Here is a 22,351-nt window from a genome sequence, read left to right on the forward strand (position 1 = left end):
CTGTAAATAAGCTCTTAGCATTTTATAGTCTCCCCAGAGTGCTCCTCCCCAATTACAAGATCTCCCCATTTAATAGATGAGAAAACTGAGAGCCAGAGAGGGTGACTGACTTGCCTAAGATCACACAATTAGTGAGGGTTGAGCCAAGGACTATCTAACTCCCAAGGCCAGGTTCGTTCCACCATAGCCTATGTGTTCATGTTCATGCATGTGTGTGCCTACACATACAAAGATACTGCTTCCCAGTAGGAGCCTGAGGTTCACAACTCCTCAGTGAAATGAGGTTTGAGCTGATTTAATTGCATGCAAGAGTGAACCCCACCTCGGACCGCCTCCTGGTCCCTCTGACTGGCTCATCCTGTGGCCGTGCCTAAGCCGGTGGTGCTGTTTGCTTCCACAGATGGGAGTTTGCCTGCTTGTCTGCCCATCAGCCTGGACCCCAGAGCCTGCCCAGCTAAGTGCGTGCGGAGGGCCCCGGGTTTGGGGCAGCTCTCGGGCTGCCGCGGAGACCACCCTGGAATCACTGGTGAGGACTGGCCTTGCCTGCTGAGCCGGGCCTATCTGCACAGCCTGCTCAGGTAAGGATCAGTGTGCGGGGAAACCAGGCCTGAGCTTCGGCCACCCCCACGAAGTGGGCACCAGGGGCACTTACTTCCCCGTCCTGGCAGGGACTTCCCCCTCCCAGCTTAGGCCAGAAAGAGGCCCTTGGTAGAACCCAAATATATTAACGCAACTTACTCAAACTCCTCATTACCCAGAAAGGGGAACCGAGGCCCATGGGTACACAGCAGGTTTCCCGAGTCCTGCCCCCTAGTCTGGGGACTCTTCCCTGCTCCTTGATGACCTGAGATAACTGGGAAGAGAGGCTTTGTAACCATGAGCAGAACTCAGGGCAAAGGTGGAAACCAGGGTGCCTGACGTGTGCAGCCCACCCCCCGGACTGAAATCTGTGGGAGCAAGGGCTGGGCCACCAAGGCGAGGTGCTGAGAGGACCCAGTCGTTCAGGTACGCCAGGCTGCCCGACCAGGATGAGGTGGAGCAGGGGGCAGCACCCCCTCCCTCCTCCTGGCCACACTAGCCCACCCAGGCTCAGGAGCCACAGAGGCCAGGTGGGGCTGCCCTGCCCTGCAGAGGCAACTCCCTGAACTGACACATGAAGCCTCCAGGCTCCAGGAAGCTCCCTAGAGCCCAGCCTGCCTGGGGACTCCACCCAGCTTCCAAAAGAGCATTCCTGGGGCCTGAGGTCTGGGGGTGGGGCCTCCTGGGATTGTAAGGGCGGGGAGGTTCCATTGTGGGAAGATGCAGGGCTGTGTACCCACAGTAAAAGTGTAGGGCATCTTGTGTACAAACACACAGGTGTGCATGTAAGCCAGTGTGTGTGTGGGGGGGGGGGCGGGGGGGCTCTACCCTTACGTGTGCAAGGTTCTGTATATAAGAGTTATTATATAAGTGGACTGAGCTAGGGGTGTTTGAGGGTTGTGTATATGCACATTGGAGTGAGGCGTGTGCAGGATTCGGAGTGTGTCCTGGGCAGGTGTGGGAATACTGGAGTGTTGTGTGTGCCACCCTGGATGGTGTATGTGCACAGGGTGTCAGTCTACACTGGGGAGGTGTGTAGACAAGAATCTGAATACACTGGGTGATAGGTGGGTGCGCTGGATGGTGTGGTGTGTGTGTACACTGGGATCGCTCCGTGTGTCTGGGAAAGCATGTGTTCAGGGCTGGGTGTTGTGTGCGCATGGCACCATTTGTGCTTTGGAGGTGGGCTGGGCAAGCCTTCAGCTGAGCTGGGCTCAGCAGTGCCCAGCCTTGTGGCCAAATCACTGAAGTCACTTCCTTTCCAGCAGCAACTTTCCAGGAGGAGGAGTTCTTCAGACCTGGGCAGGAGGGGGGGGGGGGGGGGCGGAACAAGGAGCTCTCAGGGGAAGGAGGTGGGCGGGGGTGAGAGGCTGTGGGGAGGGCCTGGTGGGGCTGGAGGAGGGGAGTCCTCTGGGAGACGGAGGGAAAGACAAGGACAGAAGTCTGGGAGGGCCAAGGGCAGGAGGGGATGGGGGCGGAGCAGGGCGGGAAGCACAGTCCCTGGGTGACCTCGGAGGGAGGAAGGGAGGGCCTCCAGGCAGGGTGACCCTCGGGTTCAGCCAGAGCTGGCTGTGGTGCCTGCACACCTGGCACCCAGGTCAGGGGGCTGGCAGGGGCGGGTCTAGGGCAGACCTGCTTGCCAGGTGCCCCACTCCGTGCAGGAAGGGGGTGGGCGAGGGCCTCACAAAGGAGCTCTGTGTGTCTGGGGGTAGGGTGGGGTGGGGTGTGCTGTGCTGGGGCGGGGGCTGCTGGCTCCGGGGAGCAGGGCGGGGCTTGCTCCCCTTGGGGGCATCAGTGGCTCTGAGGGGACACCTAGTGGTGAGGGAGGATAGTGCAGCAGGATGGCTGAGGTGAGAGGGGTGGGTGAAGAAGCTGGCAGGGGGTAGGTAGAATTCAAAAATTAAAACTGCTCGTTGGGACTAGGACGGTTGGAGGACGCTGCAGAGGAAGGGGCTGACTCTGGACAGTGAGGAAGTTTGGTTTAGAGGATCCCAACAAACCTAAATTAAGACTTCAACTCTTCCACATCATGGCTGTTTGTCCTTAAGGGCATAATTTAACCTCTCTGGGCCTCCATTTAAATACCAAATAAGTGACAGCTACCAACATTTTTTCATTATTGTTATTTTTGTTATCATTTCGGCTGGAGTCAGGTTGGAAGATTTTTAGGTGTAATTGGGTGGATGGGAGGGGGCTGAAGAGGAGGAGACTGAGAGGGGTGTTGCTTAGTTCCTGAGGGGACAGGTCCTGGGAGATAAAGGCCCCAAAGGGAGATGCCGGAGCTCTCACCGCAGCAGTAATGGCCCTTTTGATGTAGTGTTTTCCATCTGAGGACATCCCTGGGCCTTCAGTCCAGGCTGGGAGGGAAATGGTGGGGGGGGCGGGGGAGGAGTGTGCAGGCTGGAGAGAGGGTCATGAGGCCGGAAGTGAGAGCTAGGCCTGGCAGTCTGGCTCCCCTGGGGAGGCTTGTGGGTGGGGGAGGGGGGCAGTCTGGGGAAGGGGTGGGGTGGTCACAGCCACAGCCGGGGGAGGGTGGGGCTGGGGACTCAAGGATGTGGGCTGGCGCTTCCCGGCACTGTGCACAGCAGGTTGGGGCCCCCTCCCAGCCGTCTGGTGTCCCCGTGGGCAGGCTCAGACACACTGACCCAGAAGCTGACAGAGGGACAGAAAGATCCTTTTGACTTTGTTCACAGACATGGGATAGGTGGTACCCTTGGGAGGGGTCCAAGAAAATGGCCACCTGGGTGTGGTGGGGAGAAGAGCCAGCTGCTTCCCTCAGATCCCGGAGCCTGCGAGAGCGAGCAGAGGACAGTCAGGAGGTCTGGCAGGAGGACATGCCCGAAGGTCTTCACGGGTGGGTGGAACAGAAGCAGCCACTGGAAAGGAGGTTTTTCTCTTCTGCCAAGATCACAGCCGCTGGTCCCAAGTGGGAGGTCTCCAGAGCAGGGCGGCTTACTTAGTAAACACCACCCTCAGGAAGGGAGGGATGGTGGCTTCTGTAGGCATCTCTAGGAAGGGGTCCGGAGCCATCGTCAACCATATGGAAATCAGAAGTGGAGACTCCAGAGCCTGAGCCCCTTCCCTCCTTGGTGAGGATGTTACCCACAGTCCTTTCTGCAAGAGCAGGCAGAGATTCTTGAGGCAGAGAGAGCCTAGTGAGCCTGGCCTGGGAGGGCGAGGCACGGACAGAGCAGAGCCCTGAGTGATCCAACAGGCAGGACAATGTGAGGACCAGCTAAGGCCTGGGAGCTGCAGGGAGGGAAGGGACAGTGGACAGAGGGGTGTTCTGCCTGAATGAGCAACCGAAGGGCCCTCCCCATGCCTTGGGCAAAGGCTCTTTCCCTCTTCGATCTCAGTTTCCTCATCTGTAAAATGGGCGGGGCTCGAGGTGGCACTAAAACACTGTACCCACTGAGGGGGAGCTGTTTAAAAATACAGGTTCCCAGCCCGGCCGCTGTGGCTCAGTGATTGAGCGTCGACCCATGCACCAAGAGGTTGCCTGTTTGATGCCCAGTCAGGGCACACACCGGGTGGCAGGCTCTATCCCCAGTAGGGGTGTGCAGGAGGCAGCAGATTGATGCTTCTTTCTCGTTGATGTTTCCTTCTCAGTGATGTGTCTGTGTCTAATTCCCTCTCCCTTCCTCTCTCTTAAAAAATAAAAGCCCTAGCCAGTTTGGAAGGCTTTCCTCCCAGCCTGGATTGAAGGCCCAATGGATAGAGTGTCGGCCTCTGGCCTGAAGGGTCCCAGTTTCGATTCCGGTCAAGGGCACGTACCTTGGTTGCAGGCTCCTCCCCGGGAAGTGTTTCTCTCACATTGATGTTCCTCTCTGTCTTTCCCTCTCTCTTCCACACTCCCCAAAAATCAATGGAAAAATATTCTCCGTTAAGGATTAACCAAAAAATTTTTTAATTAATTAAATAAATAAAAATCAGTAGAAATACAGATTCTCAGATGTCCCCTCAGATCTGTGAGTCAGACTCCCCTGGACTAGGGCCTGGGCATCTGGAATGTTCCACAGCTCCCCCAGGCCCAGGGTTTGGAAGCCAGTGGGTTAGATGGTTTTAAGGTTCCTCCCAGCCTTCAATTAGATCACGGCTCTAGAAGGAGCATTTTCAGGAGTGGCCGAAGGAGAGCTGCAGGAGCTGGGAGTAGAAGGAGGCTTTGGACTTAGGGCAGAATTAGGAATCCTGCCACTTAGCAGCTATGTTACTTCAGGCAAGTTACACAATCGCCCTGAGCCTGTTGCCTCTGTAGGGAGGGGAAGATAAACCATGAATCCTGGGTAGCTGTAAGGGTTCAGTGGGTCATATGTGTGGAGGCGCTTTGTAGATTGCAAATCGATGTCCACCAAGAGGGATGGAGGAGTGTCCTTGTGTGTACCATCCTGTCCCTGAGTCAGGTCTGCAGTCTTCCTGTGGGGTGACAGACAGGACAGTGTGGCAGCCAGTGAGAGTCTGCAGGTGTCTCTGGGGGATGGACCCTGGGATTAGGTCAGGGCCAAACACTAGGCACAGTCAGGGTCTTTAAGACCCTCGTGGTCGTCAGGGCCCATTCAGCTCCTTGTTCCCCAGGATCCCATCTCCTGGGGGTCAGCCAAGGCCCCGAGTCCTCAGGCTCCCTCGAAAGTCGGACATGCCTGGATCTAAATCCCAGTTCTGCCCAGACCCGCTCAGGGAGTCCGTTGGTAAATATTTATGTAGCATCCATAGCCCAGGCCCTAGGGTTGGGATACAGCGGCAATAAACAAGACAGATGCCGTCCCTGCCCGTAAAGAGCCCACACTCCAGGGGGACACACTGCACAGCCAGTTATACAAGTAATTGATTGCAGTCGTGATAAATACTATGAAGGTGAGATAGAGAGGGCTCTGAGAGTGTTTAGCAGGGTGGGATGGGGGCTGGGGGGGTCAGAAAATGTCCCTTTCCACATTCTTGTCTCCCTCCCTTCCCTCCTCCTCCTCCTTGGGTCACACTTGGGTCTGGGGAGGAATAAGAGAGAGCCCATGAGAGCCCATGAGTGCTCTGTGTGCTTCATGCATCCGTTCAGTATTTTTGGAAGCACACTTGTGGGCCATGTACTGATCAGGGTGTTGGGAGATACACAGAAGTGAACAGGACAGAAATCCTTGCCCTCGTGGTGCTTAAAATCTCACAGTGGGTGGTTTCCTCATCTGTAAAAATGGGGATGATAATCACATTGATCTTAGGTTTGTAGGAAGTCAGATGAGATAATCCATATGAACTGCGTAGGCCAGTGTTTGGCAACAGAGAGAGGTCCCCAAAGTATGAGCTTCTATTGTTGTTGACTCCCTGGTATGATTGCTAAACCTCTGACCCCAGGCACTTTTCACTTTGTCTTCACAGCTTTTATCCCAGTAATAATTAAGTCATTTTGATTATCTGATGTTTTGTCTACCCAGTCCTTGTGCAAAGTAGGCAGTCCATAAATACTATGAATGAATGATGTTACGTCATCTCTGAGCCTCCATTTCTTCATCTGCAAAAATGGGGTTATTAAATAGCCCCTGCCTCGCAGGATTGGTGTGAAGAATTAAATGAAATGATGCCTGGACAGCTTCCAGCCCAGGGCCTGGCACGCAGTAGGTGCTCACTAAACCTGAGCTGCGATGGTCCTTTCCAGGCGCTGCCCACACCCCGAGGCCTGGGCTCAGGCCGAAGTTGTTCCGCAGCACCCCCAGCTGACAGCCAGCAGCTAGCAGAGCCCCCAGGCACGGGGGCCCTCTCTGTTTCAGGTCAGCCGGGTGTGTGCACTGGAGGGAGCTGCGGGGGGATGTGGAGGAGCCTGGGCCGGTGGGCAGGTGGGCAGTGATTGGGCTGTGGCCACCAGACCATTCAGATCTCCTGTTGCCTGTCTTGTTGCCCACAGATATCTCCAGTGTGACAGCCCAGGCGGCAGAGCCGAGGGTGAGTGGCTGGGGTTCCCCCGGAACCCTGGGAATGGGGACAAGAAGGAGGGAGGCCTTGCCCTTGATAGGACTTCCTGGCCCTCCGGCAGGGGCCTAGCCCTCTTCTTCAGTTTGATCTGGAGTGGTTGCCCTGCCCTGCTGTTCTTCCCTATCAGAGGCAGGTATCCTGCGCACATAGCCAGGATCTAGAAGGGGGTGAGCTGTTACTAAGTGGAACTGGGGCTTGTGAGGGGTTCAGGGTGCATGTGGTGGTTTGGGAAAAGCTGGGGGTCAACAAGCAGATTGCCTTGGGGAGGGGACTTAAGAGAGGACGCAGAGGTTCACTGGGGATATGGGAAGCTGATAGGCCTTGAGTATTCAGTGAGGGACCTCCTGCCTGTCCTGCCCGCTAGGTCCTGGTCCCGGCTTCTCGCACCCTCATGTCAGCCCCGGCCCCGCCTGGCGGCCCTCGGAGGACAAGGTCAGGATGCGTGTGAAGCCCCAGGGCCTGGTGGTGACTTCCAGTGCCGTGTGCAGCTCTCCTGACTACCTCCGGGAGCCCAAGTACTACCCCAGCGGCCCCCCTACCCCCCGCCCCTTGCTTCCCACCCGGCCCCCCGCCAGCCCACCTGACAAGGCCTTCGCCCACACCTTCTCCGAGAACCCACACCCACCCCCACGCCGGGACCCTAGCACCCGGCGCCCACCAGTCCTTGCCAAGGGGGACAGTCTGCTGCCCCCTCGGGCCGCTCGTCCAGTCTCACAGGCCCACTGCCCCACACCTGCTGGAGACGGCAGCAGCTCCCAACGTCACTGGGACAACGGGCGGGTGAACCTGCGTCCAGTGGTGCAGCTGATTGACATCATGAAGGACCTGACCCGGCTCTCCCAGGACCTGCAGCACAGCGGTGTGCACCTGGACTGCGGTGGGCTCCGGCTCAGCCGCCCGCCCGCCCCACCCCCTGGTGACCTTCAGTATAGCTTCTTCTCCTCCCCGAGTCTGGCCAATAGCATCCGCAGCCCAGAGGAGCGGGCTACCCCCCACGCCAAGTCTGAGCGGCCCAGTCACCCCCTCTATGAGCCTGAGCCTGAGCCTAGAGACAGTCCTCAGCCCAGTCAAGGCCACAGTCCCGGAGCCACGGCCGCGGCCACTGGCCTGCCCCCAGAACCTGAGCCGGACGGCCCCGATTACTCCGAACTCGCTGATGCCGACATCCTTAACGAGCTGGCCTCCCTCACTTGCCCCGAGGCCCAGCTGCTGGAGGCCCAGGCCCTTGAGCCACCATCGCCTGAGCCAGAGCCTCAGCTCCTGGACCCCCAGCCCCGCTTCCTGGACCCACAGGCACTAGAACCGCTTGGGGAAGCTTTGGAGCTGCCGCCCTTGCAACCTCTTGCTGATCCTCTGGGGCTGCCAAGCCTGTCTCTGCAGGCCCTGGACACCCTGCCCGACTCCCTGGAGTCACAGCTGCTTGACCCTCAGGGCCTTGACCCCCTGCCCAAATTGCTTGACGTCCCCGGCCGTCGTCTGGAGCCCCAGCAGCCCCTAGGGCCCTGCCCACTGGCCGAGCCCTTGCACCTGGACTTGTGCTCACCCCATGGTCCCCCTGGGGCCGAGGGACTCCCCAAGTACGCCTTGCGGCGCACCGATAGGCCAAAGATTCTGTGTCGCCGGCGGAAAGCTGGTCGGGGGCGCAAGGCAGACGCGGGACCTGAGGGCCGCCTGCTGCCCCTGCCCATGCCCACAGGGATGGCGGCCGCCCTGGCTGAGCCTCCCCCGCCACCGCCTCCACCGCCTCCTGCCCTGCCAGGCCCAGGCCCAGAGCTGGAGCCGGAATCCTCCCAGAACCCAATGATTCCTACCCGCAAAAGCAAGTGCCGGGGCGTGCGCCGCATGGTGGTGAAGATGGCCAAGATCCCCGTGTCGCTGGGGCGGCGGAACAAGACCACATACAAGGTGTCCTCCCTGAGCAGCAGCCTGAGCGTGGAGGGCAAAGAGCTGGGCCTGCGCGTGTCGGCAGAGCCCACCCCGCTGCTGAAGATGAAGAACAACGGGCGGAACGTGGTGGTGGTCTTCCCCCCCGGCGAGATGCCCATCATCCTCAAACGGAAGCGTGGCCGCCCTCCGAAGAACCTGCTGCTGGGCCCCGGCAAGCCCAAGGAGCCCGCCGTGGTGGCGGCGGAGGCAGCCACCGTGGCCGCCGCCGCCATGGCCGTGCCCGAGGTGAAGAAACGGCGGCGGCGGAAGCAGAAGCTGGCGTCTCCCCAGCCGTCCTACGCGGCAGACGCCAATGACAGCAAGGCCGAGTACTCCGACGTCCTGGCCAAGCTGGCCTTCCTGAACCGCCAGAGCCAGTGTGCCGGCCGCTGCTCGCCGCCCCGCTGCTGGACCCCCAGCGAGCCCGAGTCCGTGCACCAGGCCCCCGACACCCAGAGCATCTCCCACTTCCTGCATCGCGTGCAGGGCTTCCGGCGGCGCGGCGGCAAGGCAGGTGGTTTTGGTGGCCGGGGTGGGAGCCACGCGGCCAAGGCAGCCCGGTGCTCCTTCAGTGACTTCTTCGAGGGCATCGGCAAGAAAAAGAAGGTGGTGGCAGTGGCGGCTGCCGGGGTGGGGGGCCCCGGCCTCACCGAGTTGGGCCATCCCCGCAAACGGGGCCGTGGGGAGGTGGATGCCCTAACTGGGAAGCCCAAACGCAAGAGGCGGTCCCGGAAGAATGGGACTCTGTTCCCAGAGCAGGTGCCCAGTGGCCCCGGCTTTGGGGAGGCGGGCGCCGAGTGGGCCGGGGACAAGGGTGGTGGCTGGGCCCTTCACCATGGGCACCCAGGTGGGCAAGCCGGCCGGAACTGTGGGTTCCAGGGGACTGAGGCCCGGGCCTTTGCCTCCACTGGGCTGGAGAGTGGGGCCTCGGGCCGTGGCAGCTACTACAGCACGGGCACGCCTGCGGGCCAGAACGAGCTCAGCCAGGAGCGCCAGAACCTCTTCACTGGCTATTTTCGCTCCCTGCTCGACTCGGATGACTCCTCCGACCTCTTGGACTTTGCCCTTTCCGCCTCACGCCCTGGCCCTGAGTCCCGGAAGACATCGGGCACCTATGCAGGGCCCCCAACCAGCGCCCTGCCTGCCCAGCGGGGCCTGGCCACATTCCCCAGCCGGGGAGCCAAGGCCAGCCCGGTGGCGGTGGGCAGCAGTGGGCCTGGCGCGGACCCCTCCTTCCAGCCTGTCCTGCCTGCTCGCCAGGCCTTCCCGCCAGGCCGGGCAGGGAGCTACGGGATAACGCCCGCCACGTCCGATTGCCGGGCAGCCGAGACCTTTCCGAAGCTGGCTCCTCCGCCTTCAGCCGTGGCCCGCTCCCCCACCACCCACCCGCCGGCCAACACCTACACCCCCCAGTACGGTGGCTATGGGGCTGGACAGAGTGTATTCGCCCCAGCAAAGCCCTTTACGGGCCAAGACTGTGCTAACAGCAAGGACTGCAGCTTTGCCTACGGCAGCGGCAACAGCCTGCCCGCCTCGCCCAGCAGTGCCCACAGCGCTGGCTATGCCCCACCGCCTACCGGTGGCCCCTGCCTGCCACCCAGCAAGGCCTCCTTCTTCAACAGCTCCGAGGGGGCTGCCTTCTCTGGTTCAGCCCCCACACCCCTGCGCTGTGACAGCCGGGCCAGCACGGTCTCGCCTGGCGGCTACATGGTGCCCAAGGGCACCACAGCCTCTGCTGCCTCCTCCTCCTCCTCCTCCTTCCAGCCCTCACCCGAGAACTGTCGGCAGTTTGTGGGGGCTTCTCAGTGGCCTTTCCGGCAGGGCTATGGAGGCCTGGACTGGGCCTCGGAGGCCTTCAGTCAGCTCTACAATCCCGGTTTCGACTGCCACGTCAGCGAGCCCAACGTGATCCTGGACATCTCCAACTACACGCCCCAGAAGGTGAAGCAGCAGACGGCCATGTCCGAGACCTTCTCTGAGTCGTCCTCCGACAGCACCCAGTTCAATCAGCCCGTCGGGGGCGGCTTTCGGCGTGCCAACAGTGAGGCCTCGAGCAGCGAGGGCCAGTCCAGCCTGTCCAGCCTGGAGAAACTCATGATGGACTGGAACGAGGCATCGTCTGCCCCCGGTTACAACTGGAACCAGAGTGTCCTCTTCCAGAGCAGCTCCAAGCCAGGCCGTGGACGGCGGAAGAAGGTCGACCTGTTCGAGGCCTCACATCTGGGCTTCCCGTCATCCGCCTCAGCCACTGCCTCAGGCTACCCGTCCAAACGGAGCACAGGGCCCCGGCAGCCACGGGGCGGACGGGGCGGCGGGGCCTGCTCAGCGAAGAAGGAGCGGGGCGGCGCAGCAGCCAAAGCCAAGTTCATCCCCAAGCCACAGCCAGTCAACCCGCTGTTCCAGGACAGCCCAGACCTCGGCCTGGACTACTACAGTGGGGACAGCAGCATGTCACCCCTGCCCTCGCAGTCAAGGGCCTTTGGTGTGGGTGAGCGAGACCCCTGTGACTTCATGGGGCCCTACTCCATGAACCCGTCCACACCATCTGACGGCACCTTTGGCCAAGGCTTCCACTGCGACTCGCCCAGCCTGGGGGCCCCCGAGCTGGATGGCAAGCATTTCCCGCCGCTGGCCCACCCGCCCACGGTGTTCGATGCCGGCCTGCAGAAGGCGTACTCACCCACCTGCTCACCCACGCTGGGCTTCAAGGAAGAGCTGCGGCCGCCGCCCACAAAGCTGGCTGCCTGTGAGCCCCTCAAGCATGGGCTCCCGGGGGCCAGCCTAAGCCATGCGGCTGCAGCCCAGGCCCACCTGAGCTGCCGGGACCTGCCACTGGGCCAACCCCACTACGACTCCCCCAGCTGCAAGGGCACAGCATATTGGTACCCGCCAGGCTCAGCTGCACGCAGCCCACCCTATGAAGGCAAGGTGGGCACGGGGCTGCTGGCTGACTTCCTGGGCAGGACGGAGGCTGCGTGCCTCAGTACCCCACACCTGGCTAGCCCACCAGCCACACCCAAGGCCGACAAGGAGCCCCTGGAGATGGGCCGGCCACCTGGTCCACCCCGTGGCCCCGCTGCAGCCGCTGCTGGCTATGGCTGCCCGCTCCTTAGTGACTTGACCCTGTCCCCTGTGCCAAGGGACTCACTGTTGCCCCTGCAGGATACCACCTACAGGTATCCAGGCTTTATGCCACAGGCGCACCCCGGCCTGGGTGGGGGCCCCAAGAGCGGCTTCCTGGGGCCCATGGCGGAACCTCACCCTGAGGACACATTCACCGTCACCTCCCTGTAGTGCCAACTGAAGTGCCGACTGGACCTCGAGGTTTTGTTCCTGGGTGAGTCTGGGGATGTGGGTGCAGTGGGAAGAGGCCTGGGGGGTGGGGGCGGAGATGAGGACATTAGAGGCTGGCCAAGGAGAAGAGGTAGAGTGATGAGCAGGAAGAATTTAAGGACAAGGTTGGGGGCCTGAACACAAGGAGCTGGGATTCAGTACCGAGTCCAGGGTTAGATTTTGGGAACAGTCTTATGGAATTGGGTTGCTTGGGCGCAGAACCCAGCACGGGACTTGGATGTTACTGAAATGGCAGGAGAACCCTTGACGACAGTCTCACCTAGTTTGGTTCATCGGGGTATTTCCTTCCTTCGTGCGAGGGCCCCGACAGGCACATTTGAGTCCCAGGAAACAGTCACCACTTGACGTCACTAAGGGAGGGCGTTTGAATGGCTCTGTGAAGGGGGGGGGGGGGAGGTTGTGTAATTGTCTGCCAGGGCCCATTCAAGGTACCGACCCTGACTTGCTCCTTCGTTTGCCTAGGAGCGTCCCTTAGTCTCAGAGGCAGTCTGGCGAGGGCCAGGCTAAAGGTGCAGCCAGGATGTCGGGTCACACACTCTCTAAGGGCTTTATAGAATGGCCCGGAGTGTCCTTTCCTGGTCACCCATGGTCCCCCCAAAGGCCTGAGGTAGGCTCACTGTGGTCGGACATGTGGGACAGGGATCCAGAAGGGGAGGAGGGGTGCTGGGATCCTGCTGAGCCTGTGTCAGTGGGTCATCCCCGGGCAGGCTGTTTCCTGCCTAGAAGAAGCCAGTCCCTCCTGAAGCCACACGCTTTTCCAAGAGCTCAGTTACATATTGCTGGATATTCAGATGTCTTCATCAGGCACGGTGACCTCAGTAGTTAGAGTCACCGTTTTATGATCTCAAGATTTTATGTTTTAGGGAAGGAAAATAAAGGAGGGAAAATGTTCCCAAAATGGTAAAAGGGGAGAAGGTTGGAGAAATCATTTTCTTGATGAACAGCCTGCTCCAGAAATACAGGCACAACTGGCCCATCAGATCCCACTTTTGAACACCTGACCCGTCACAGAACTGGCTCAGGTGTGGTGGCGGTGGAGGGGGCTGGGGGCCGGTCTGAGCCCCTCACTCTTCACCTCTGCTGCCACTGCGGCCTCCTGGGAGCGTCTCTTCCTTGAGAAAGAATAGCAGGGCTCCTGGAAAGCCCCGTCCCTGATCTGGGGAGGCCATTCCAGGCCAGGGTGACTCAGGGTCCTGAAGTCATGTCAGTGGAAACTTATTCCGCCCTCCCTGCCTGACCCAGCTCCCTTGGTGCCTGAAGGTGGCAAAGGGCAGCATGTGGGAGGCAGGAGGCCTAGAGAGGACCATTCCCCAACTGGCCGTCAACTTGCTGTATGCCCTTGACCAAGCTTTTATCCCCCCCCCCCCCCACACACACACACACACACTCTGGCCTATGTTTCCCCATCTGTTCAAGGAAATTTACTTTGATAATCTCTTGGGCCCTTGCAACTCTGCATGGCATAGACAATGGTTCAAACTTATTGGGGTGGGGGGCAGCTTATTTTTCCTCCTAATGAAGCCAGGCCGAGATTAAAATGACCTTCCATTCCCTGTGCGTCGTATCGCAAGCAATAGAGCCACAGATCTGAAGCCGGCCTGGGGGAAGCTGCTTAGGGTTTAAAATGTCAAACTCTTGATCCTTCTCACTGGAGGGGAGATGTATCATGGATAATCAGAAATGTGAAATCATCCAAAAACCATTCCTCCCAGGCTCTGGGTGGGAAAATAAATAGGTGTGGGGGCTGGGTGTTTGGGCAGGTCACAGCTCACTGCGATACATAATGGAGCCACCAGTGAGGCCTGAGCACAGGAGGAACTGGGACACCATCCAGCCCCACATTCTGGCCCTGCTCCCTGCTCAGAGCTAGGAGTTGACAGCACTGTCCTCAAACCAATGCATTCAGTCATTCCAAAGACATCTGTCCAGCATGCACGACGTGCCAGGCATGGGGACACCACAGTGAACACCACGAATGAGATCTTGGTCCTCGGGGCGGGGGGGGTGGGGGTGGGGGGGCTTCCAGTTTAGAGGGGAAGACAGTAAACAGAATGGTGCAGAACATGTGGGAAATACCGCTGTAAGAAGGACTGCAAAGAGAAGAAAAGCTAGGAGGCCGTGAGACTGCTGCGAGCTGACCAGATCCCGGATCTGATGCTTCAAGGATGGAGTGGGAAGAGCATTCTGGGCAGAGGGAACAGCAGTGGGTAAAGCGCTGAGGCAGGAAGGAGATCAGCTTTGAAGACAGTAGCGCTGAGTGAGGGGGCGAGGCAGGCAAAGCCAGAATCATGCCGGGCATAGGAAGGAGTGTGAACTGTATTTCAAGACAAGTAGGGACCCACTGAGGTGAGCCCTCAGCTGGGACGGGCCAAGGGTCTCCGTGGAGCAGGGCAAGTGGTGAAGGAGGGAGACCAGGCAGGCACTGCAGATGGCTCTGACCAAGGCCATGGCAGAGCTGGCTCCCTTTGTCTGCGACGGCACACCAGTTCCCTCTCCTCAGACAGCCTTCCAGTGCCAGGCACTGACTAAAATCATTGTGGGGACGAAGAAGGTGGGGGGATCCAGGGAGGTAGAATGGTGAGGAAGACGAGTTAGCAGAGGGAGTGTCACTGTCAACAGGACTTCAGCAGAGAGGACAGTGCCAGGCTCGTTCACCCACAGACTGAGCACTCGGTGTCGGGCACGGGAGAAGCCATCCTTCAGCTGAGCCACATCTTGAGCCCCTCCATGCCCATCCCAGGGCCAGACGTGGGGAGACAAAGCAGCCATGACCTCTGTTCTCAGAGGCCAGCGTCCACGCCAGGGAGCTAGAACACGTACACAAAGAACCTGAACACACCTGGTGGGACGTGGCAGGTGCCAAGAGGCAGGGAGCCACAAAGCTTGCGCTCCGGGAAGGTGGGTGTTGAGGTCAGAAGTCATCTCTCTGCCCCTTTGGTGGGAAAAGGGACACATTCCGTGCGGGGCTCTTTGTACAGCACGACTTGACTGACCTTTCCCAGCCGCCTGGGAGGTGAGTCCCCACCCTCAATCAGGGAGTTGAGGAAAACAGGTGCAGCTGTGGACTTTGCCCAGGGGATCCACAGTTAGTAAGTGGCGGAGCCAGCATTTGAACCCAGTTCTGTCATCACCCCCACCCCATATCCCCCGCCACACTGCTCCCTCTCCACCCCACACCCCTGACTCCCCACCCACAAAATGACAGATTGGTTGGATGTTCCCTGCAGCTGTTCCTGGGCCTGACATTTTAAATGGATGTTGAGGTTCTGTGGAAGAAGCTGCATTTTAGCTCGACCTTGAAGAGTAGGCAAGATTTGGACACTGGAGAGTGGGGGAGGGGCATTCCAGGCAGAGGGAACTGTGGGCCAGGGCAGGTCACATCCCAATGGGAACTAGAAGAGGGGAGCTCAGAGGAGCCAGAGTATAGAATGTGGGACCAGACCGGTCTGGGAGCTGAGCTAATGGGACAGAGTAAAAGGGGTGGGGGTCGCGGGCACCTGGGCCTTACAGACATCTCTAGTCCCTTAGATGGAAAGCAAAGCCAGACAGGCTGGCTCCTTGTTGGGCCCTACCGTACCCTGGGAAGAGGGTGGGAGGGTAGGAAGGGCCCTCCAAGGTGTTCAGGAATCTCGAGTCCCCCTCCCTCCCTACTCCCTCTCAGGCCTGGATCTGAGTCCAAGAGAAATGTCACAGGTCTTCCAAGGTGACGCCAGCTGGGGCCTGACCAGGGCAGGAAGCAGTCTCCAAGGCCACCATCCAGCCAGGGTCAGCAGGCATGCCCGGACCTGGGCCAGGCCCTGGCTGCTCTGGGCTTTGTCTCTTCGTGTCTTGAAACCTCAAGAGGTCACTTGATCTTGCTTCTGGCTCTGAGCAAGAAGAGGCCCTCACGTCAGGGGTCAGCCAGCCCTGCCCTGCCTCTTCTGGGCTCCTCTTCTCAATCCCTGAGGCCATCCTCCCTCCAATCCTATCTCTTGCCTCTCCCGCAGCCATTTTCAGGCCAGGCCTTCTCGTTCTGAGCCCTCATTTCCTGGAAACCTAATCTCTCCGTGAACATGCCCTCTCACGCTCCTTCTCTCCCACATCCCTGTGGCCCTGGAAGAAGAACCCAAGGGAGCAAAGCCCTGAAACGGGGTGGGGGGTGGGGGGTGGGGGGGCTGGAAGAGCACGCCTGTGGGCACAGACAGGCCTCTGTGCAGAATCTGATTCCATCTCAAACCAGCCAAGTGACCTGGTGAGTCACGTCACCTTGCTGCATCTCGTAAGAGAATTAAATGAGATTACCCGTGAAGCACTTAGCCGAGTCCCTGGCACAGGAAGCACGTAATCAGTGGCTGGTAAATGGGGGGATAAAATCCTCCTCGCCACCTGAATCCCGGGGCCTCTGATCCAATCTGTGTGAGTCACACACCCCTGACCTTTTCCTGCTTGCTCAGGACGCTGTAGCCAGGCCTCCTTCACCTGCTCAGCCTGATTCCCTCCGAGGAGGGACCTGGTATCTATCGAGTGTGGATGTGGGGCTTTCGGTGGGAGACGAAATGCTACCTGGGTCTTTGCCTTAGCAACTAAGTTCTCCCTGGGGAGCCAGAGAGACAAGGTAAGTCGCAGGTCTCACCCCAAGGGACCCGAAGCCAAATGCACGTCAGGACCCAGGTCAGCTAGAAGCCCCGCCCACACACGTATCCACACCAGTCCTCTCTCTCGGTGCAGAGAATCTGAAAAAGATTTCCTGTGACTTTGTAACAGGTCATGGATTTTCCCCTGGCAGATTGGCCACCTTTGTCACCACAACTGCTGCCGTAGTGCCCTCTGTTTATGCTGGAGGGCAGGAGGAAGTAGATTAATTCTGTATCCAACGCACATGAACCGGACACCTTCCGGGCCACGCATTGCAGCTAGTGCTGAAGGTACCACTGAACGAGACGAGCAGTGCCCTGCCCTCATGGAGTTTGCGGCCTATAAATAGGTGTTTATTCAAAGCCTCCGTGTGGGCATCCCTCTCCAGGGAAGGGAATGGAATACTCCCACCAGAAATGCCAGGGACCACTTGTGAACCGTGAGCAGGGTGTGGGCAGTGCGGGCTTCCTGGAGGCAGAAAATGGGCCTTGCACAAATTTGAGACTTCGGAAGCGGGAACGCCAGCTCAGCCGCCTGGGCAGAGCACCCGGCACCTTCCGGGTCTCTGCCCCAACATCTGTCCCCCCTGCCCTAGTCCGTTCCCTCCGCTGCTGCCACCAGAGTGCTTTGTTCATCCGTGCCTGGGGTCTGGAGCCCCCCAAACATTTACTGAACGATTTGATTGAGACATGTGCTCCTATGACTTCATTGCTTAACACCTTCAAAAGCTTTTTTTTCTTTTTATTGATTTTAGAGGAGGGAGGGCGGGAGAAACATGAATGTGAGAGAGAAACATGGTCAGTTGCCTCCCTCACGTGCCCTGACTGGGGATCGAACCCACCACCTTTTGGTGCATGGAACGATACTCCAACCAAGTGAGCCACACAGGCCAGGGTGCCTCCTCCCCTCCCCGGCCTCCTTCCCTACAAAATAAAGCCCAACTTCCTAGCTTGGTATTCCCGGTATCCAAGGCTTCGTTTGTGACCCGACCCCGACCTCCTCCTCACACGCGCTCCCTTTTCAGCTTTGGCCTGGACTCAGGAGTGGGGGGCAGGGCGCCCTCCCCAGCGTGCCCTGGGCCTTTGCTCTGGCTGTTCTCTGGCCTGGGCTGCCCTTCCCTACCCACCATCCATCTCCCACCTGTCAGCTCCTATCTCTCACTCAGGCATCACCTCCTCCAAGAAGCGTTCCAGGATCCTTCCCAGGCCCAATTAATCTCCAAACCTTTCTGCATCCGTGACAGCCCTTCCTGGGAATGTCCTCCCCACGCCATCAGCTTCTTTAGGCCAGTTACTCATGTCAGTGCACTGTCCCCATCTCCCTCCCCAGTATCTCATCACGCCTGAGACATTTCGGGGTCAGGGTTTGGGTTTTTGTTTTGTTTTGTTTTTTCCCTTGAGTCGAAGAACAGTATGTAGACGAGGGAGAATTGTGAGAGGAAAGGGTAAGTGTTGGGGAACGGGTGGAAGATGATTTCTCTCAGCTTCTGTTATCAGATACGCTCCCAAAAGTGGGGCAGGGCTAACGGGGCTTTCGGAGAGCTCCAAGTACAACCCACCCAGGCAAGGACGCCCCACAAGGCAGCGTCAGGAAGGGGCCTTGGGAATCGCACGGTTCCACTTTCTTGTCCTTTCTTTAGCCTCCATCCACTTCAGCTGCATCCCAACACATACCCATTGGCATCCCCTGTCTACACAGGCGTCTGTCGGGAGACAGGAGAGGGTGAGGGTGAGCCTCCTCCCCGCACCTGTAAGAAGTACGAGACTCCCGAGAGGTGGGAGATGGGCACGAGGCCGCACGGCTTGGTGGGCGGCCGTGGGTGTGAGACCTGTTTGGCCCTATAGCATCCCTGTACGCCCAGCAGTGGAGGGAGTGGGAGACCCCTACGGAGGGAGTGAGTGGGAAAGCTAGTTTAAGAAGCACCTCTCTGGCGGACACAGGTTGTTTTATTTATTTATGTTTCGTTAATCATCACCTGAGGATATTTCTCCCATTGATTTTTAGACTGGGAAGGAGAGAGGGAGAGGGAGAGAGAAAGAGAAACATCAATGTGAGAGAGACACATTGATTGGTTGCCTCCCACACACACCTCAATTGGGGCCAGGGATTGAACCTGCAATCCAGGTACCTTTGACCAGGAATTGAACCCATGACCCTTCTGTGCATGGGATGATGCTCTAACCATTGAGAAACACTAGCCAGGGCTGGACTCTGATTTTTTTAAAACTTCCCTGGAGTGGGGAGGGGAGCCCCGCCCCCCAACACACACACACACAGCCTGCCCATTCCCAGTTGGAAGCCCCGCCCTCCTCGGATCTCTCTCTCTCTCTCTCTCTCTCTCTCTCTCTTTCTCTCTCTCTCTCTCTCTCTCTCTCTCTTTCTCTCTCTCTCTCTCTCTCTCTCTCTCTCTCTCTCTTCTCTCTCTCTCTCTCTCTCTCTCTCTCTCTCTCTCTCTCTCTCTCAGGAGTGACCAGTGTCCTCTCCACATTGGAGGGGCTTGCTGGCCTGACTTGGCCTGAAAGTGTCCGATGGGCGGATTAGCCTTTGGGGGGCTGTGGCTTGCCTCTGGCCACTTGTCTCTGGAGCCGTTTCTCAGCACCTGGAGCTCTCCCATTGCCTGTCCAATCCCCTATTTTACGGAGCAGCTGAAGGCCAGAGAGGGAAAGGGCTTTTCCCAGGTCACACAGCAAGTCAGTTCCGTTCCATGGACTCTTGGCCTTCTGCTCCGCTGCCCTGTTTGATGTTGAGGCCCCTTCTGGAGGGCAATGCCTACAAGGTGGGGTTAGATCTTAGCTGTGGCCTGCAGTCAGTGGGTGGGAATATATGTCTGCTGGTTGCTTCAATGAACACGGGATGTGTGCTTCTTTAGTGGGGAGAGCAGCTCTCTCCAGACAAGCTGATTTGTACATGATCTGCAGCACTTTTTTGAGTCCCTGCCCAGTGCCCCCCAGTGCCAGCCCCCACTGACAGGCAGAGACCATTTAATGCCCTGACGCCTCGGACAGTGAAACTGCTAGAGCACAAGGACTCCGTGGCCTGTGACTCTGTAGTCCTTCATCATGGAGGCACTAAAAGGTTAAGTCTCATGAACAATGGCTGGTGCCCTGGGGCGCTAGGCACATGCTGGTATTGGGGATACAGAGGTACCACACAGTCTCTGCCCTGGAGGAGCAGGGACGGCAATGACAAGTGCACTGGTAGCTATGGTAACAGGGTGGTCTGAGGCAGCATCCAGGAGGTGTGCAGGACCTGAGCTGGACCTTGACATGCTGATCAGACTGAGACCCGTCTTCGCTATCTTCGCTGCCGTTCAGTCAGCACACACTCTTGACCCCAGCATGGACGGGGCTCTGTGCTCAGCAGTGAGGAGAAGAGCCACAGTGGCTCCTGCCAAGGCTGGGCTAGGCCCCCCTCTGTGCCCCCTGAGCCCCCCCCCCCCCCCCAGGGCTCCCTTGGCACAGCCCTCATCTCCCTGCATTGTCATTTCCTGGTTTGGGGTCTGCTTTGCTTCCTTCTCTGCTCCGTGAGCCCCCCAAGGGCAGGGACTAGCAGTCTTGTTCTCTGCTTTGTCTCCAGTGCCCAGCCCTGGGCCCCCTGGCATGTCAGCCTTGGCTCCATTTTGTGGAGAATTGAACCTAGTGAGGTCAGGGCTCTACATAGCCACAGCGTCCTCCATCCTCCCCTGCTCAGGAGCCTCTGGATTCGATTCCCCCTCCCCCACCATCCCCCAGATTCTGGCCAAGTCATGAAAGCTGGGGAGGGCGGTGGGAGGAGGAAGGTGAGACAGGATGGCTTAGCAGAGGGTGAGAAAGCCTCCCTGCTGCCTGGCCACCGGCACCATGGGAATGGTTCTGGCAGGAGCTGCCTGCTGGGCTGAGATCACCATGGAGACCCGGCTTGGAGAGGGTCACTGGCAGTGGCTAAGGGCTGGAGGGGGTGGGGGTGACAGGGATTTGTGAGGAGGCTCCCAGCCTGCCCTGGGGCCCTTCAGGGGAGCAGGAGAGGCTGGGGTTTGTTAGAATCCACTTGCTAAGTGGTTTGGAGCAGCCCATTGTAAGTCTCCCCCTCACTTGTCTCCCCAACACATTATACCCATCACCCCAACAGGAGGTTCCTGAGCTTAGCAGCTGTTTTTAAACTGCAGGGAACTGTCCTGCAGATCGGTGCCTCCAGCCCTTCAGCTGCACCTTTCCCCCACATCTACCGGTCCTGCCTAATGGACACCCTGCTTATCTCTGCAGCTGCTCCTGTTTATCACCCTGCCTGTGGCGAACTGGCCTCCATCCCACTGCACCCCTTGCCCCAAGAGTCGCTTTTCCACCAATCCCCCCAGTCGCAATATAGCTGTCACCCTACCTGGCATACCTCTTACCCCTGCGGCTAATGGGCCATCCTCCCTCCCCTGCAGGGGACCTGACAGCTTAACAAAGATGCAGCTCCCACCCTCCCCCTCTCATCTCTGTTTGCCACCTGCGCTGAGGCACCTCGGTGGGGTGCTGCTCCCACGTTTCGGGAGCCCACCTGGGTCCTCTGGCCTTGGGGGCGTACTGGCAAGTCCATCCTCAGGACAAAAGTCTTCCCCGGGGCTGACTGCCCAGCAGACAACAGCCGAGGCTGAGCAGAATTTAAATGTGGCCCGTTGGGAAGGGAAGCCAAGAAGAGGACAAGGGAGGAAAGGCTTTCTGTGGCTGCTGGTTCCTGCAGGGTGGGGGATGGCGGGCTGGCTGGCTGAGGAGTCTTCGAAGGTGTTTTTAACACCCTCACCTGCCCCTGAATTCTGGTGGGGCGGTCACTCACCGAGTGTGGGAGATGTGAATTTCAGGGCTCAGAGAGGACAGAACTCGGAAAGGGTCAGGCTAATGACTGGGAGTCTTGAGAATGACTGAGCCCATCCCTGTCCCTCTGGGCACCTTCCTGCTCATCCCAGCAAAGCTGGGGTCAGGGTAGGGAGTCAATACCCCAGGGCCCTTCTAGGGAAAGGGGGCACTCCAGCCCTCCAGTGTCTGGTGACTGTAGGGACTGGGGACTTGGGAGTTTCTGAGCTTCGGGAAGGCAGGAGGTGCAGCCAAACACAGATGGTATTGTGTTGGGCAATTTCTTTATTCCTTTATTCAGACAGACTTCCTCCTCACCTCACCTCTCTAAGGAACAGAATGGCATTGGTGGGGGTTGGGAAGAGGGTTAGATTTAGAAGAAATTAAAGCTGCAGTTCACACCTGTGCTGTGCTACGGCCCCATCTTCTCCATTATGTCATTCCTCAGAACAGCCTCGGTTGGAAGAATTACTAAACTCACTGTCGCATGAGGAAACCCAGCCTTGGAGAGCCTAGCTGGCCCAGGCCCCGGAAGAGAATAACAACTAGTAATTAGTGTCATTCATTATGCATTTATGTACCAGGCTTCATCTGCCTTGAACCACCAAATCCTCCCAACAAACCTATGGAATAGTTCTGTTGTCCCCTTTTTACAGATGAGTAAACTGAGGCTCACAGAAGATTCACCAACTTGCCCAAGGTCATAGAGCTATTAATGGTGGTGCTAGCGTTTGAACTTAGCTGTGTCTGGTTCTAGAGTTCAAGTTCTTTTTTAAAAATATATTTGTATTCATTTCAGGAAGAGAGAGAGAGAAGCATCAATGATGAGAGAGAATTATTGATTGCTGCCTCCTGCACGCCCCACATTGGGATCGAGCCTGCAACCCGGGCATGTGCCCTGACTGGGAATTGAACCATGACCTCCTGGTTCACAAGTTGACGCTCAACCCCTGAGCCATGCCAGCCAGGCTAGAGTTCAAGTTTTGGATCTCCAACCACTTACCCAGCACATCCTTTACCCCTCAATGGAGTAGGCCTTGGACCACACATGGTTTTACAGATGGGGAAACTGAGCTCAGAGAAAGCCAGAAGCAGCCCAGAGTTTCATT

General features: G+C 58.4%; 1 protein-coding gene across 9 annotated transcripts in view; it reads left to right on the forward strand.

Moving 5' to 3' along the window:
- Positions 1-22,351, forward strand: part of AHDC1 (AT-hook DNA binding motif containing 1) — a 66,607-nt gene that overhangs the window by 43,055 nt on the left and 1,201 nt on the right. For 8 of the 9 annotated variants that reach the window (XM_079777510.1, XM_079777511.1, XM_079777512.1 and 5 more), the window contains 4 exons: positions 401-578; positions 6,221-6,332; positions 6,467-6,504; positions 6,899-11,797. In XM_079777510.1, the coding sequence (XP_079633636.1) occupies positions 6,973-11,754 (4,782 nt within the window). In that variant the 5' untranslated portion in view covers positions 401-578; positions 6,221-6,332; positions 6,467-6,504; positions 6,899-6,972 and the 3' untranslated portion in view covers positions 11,755-11,797. The remainder of the gene's footprint in view (positions 1-400; positions 579-6,220; positions 6,333-6,466; positions 6,505-6,898; positions 11,798-22,351) is intronic. The other variant, XM_079777516.1, reaches the window with a different exon arrangement.

Source organism: Cnephaeus nilssonii (genome assembly GCF_951640355.1).
Source record: "Cnephaeus nilssonii genome assembly, chromosome: 7".
NCBI lineage: Eukaryota > Metazoa > Chordata > Mammalia > Chiroptera > Vespertilionidae > Cnephaeus > Cnephaeus nilssonii.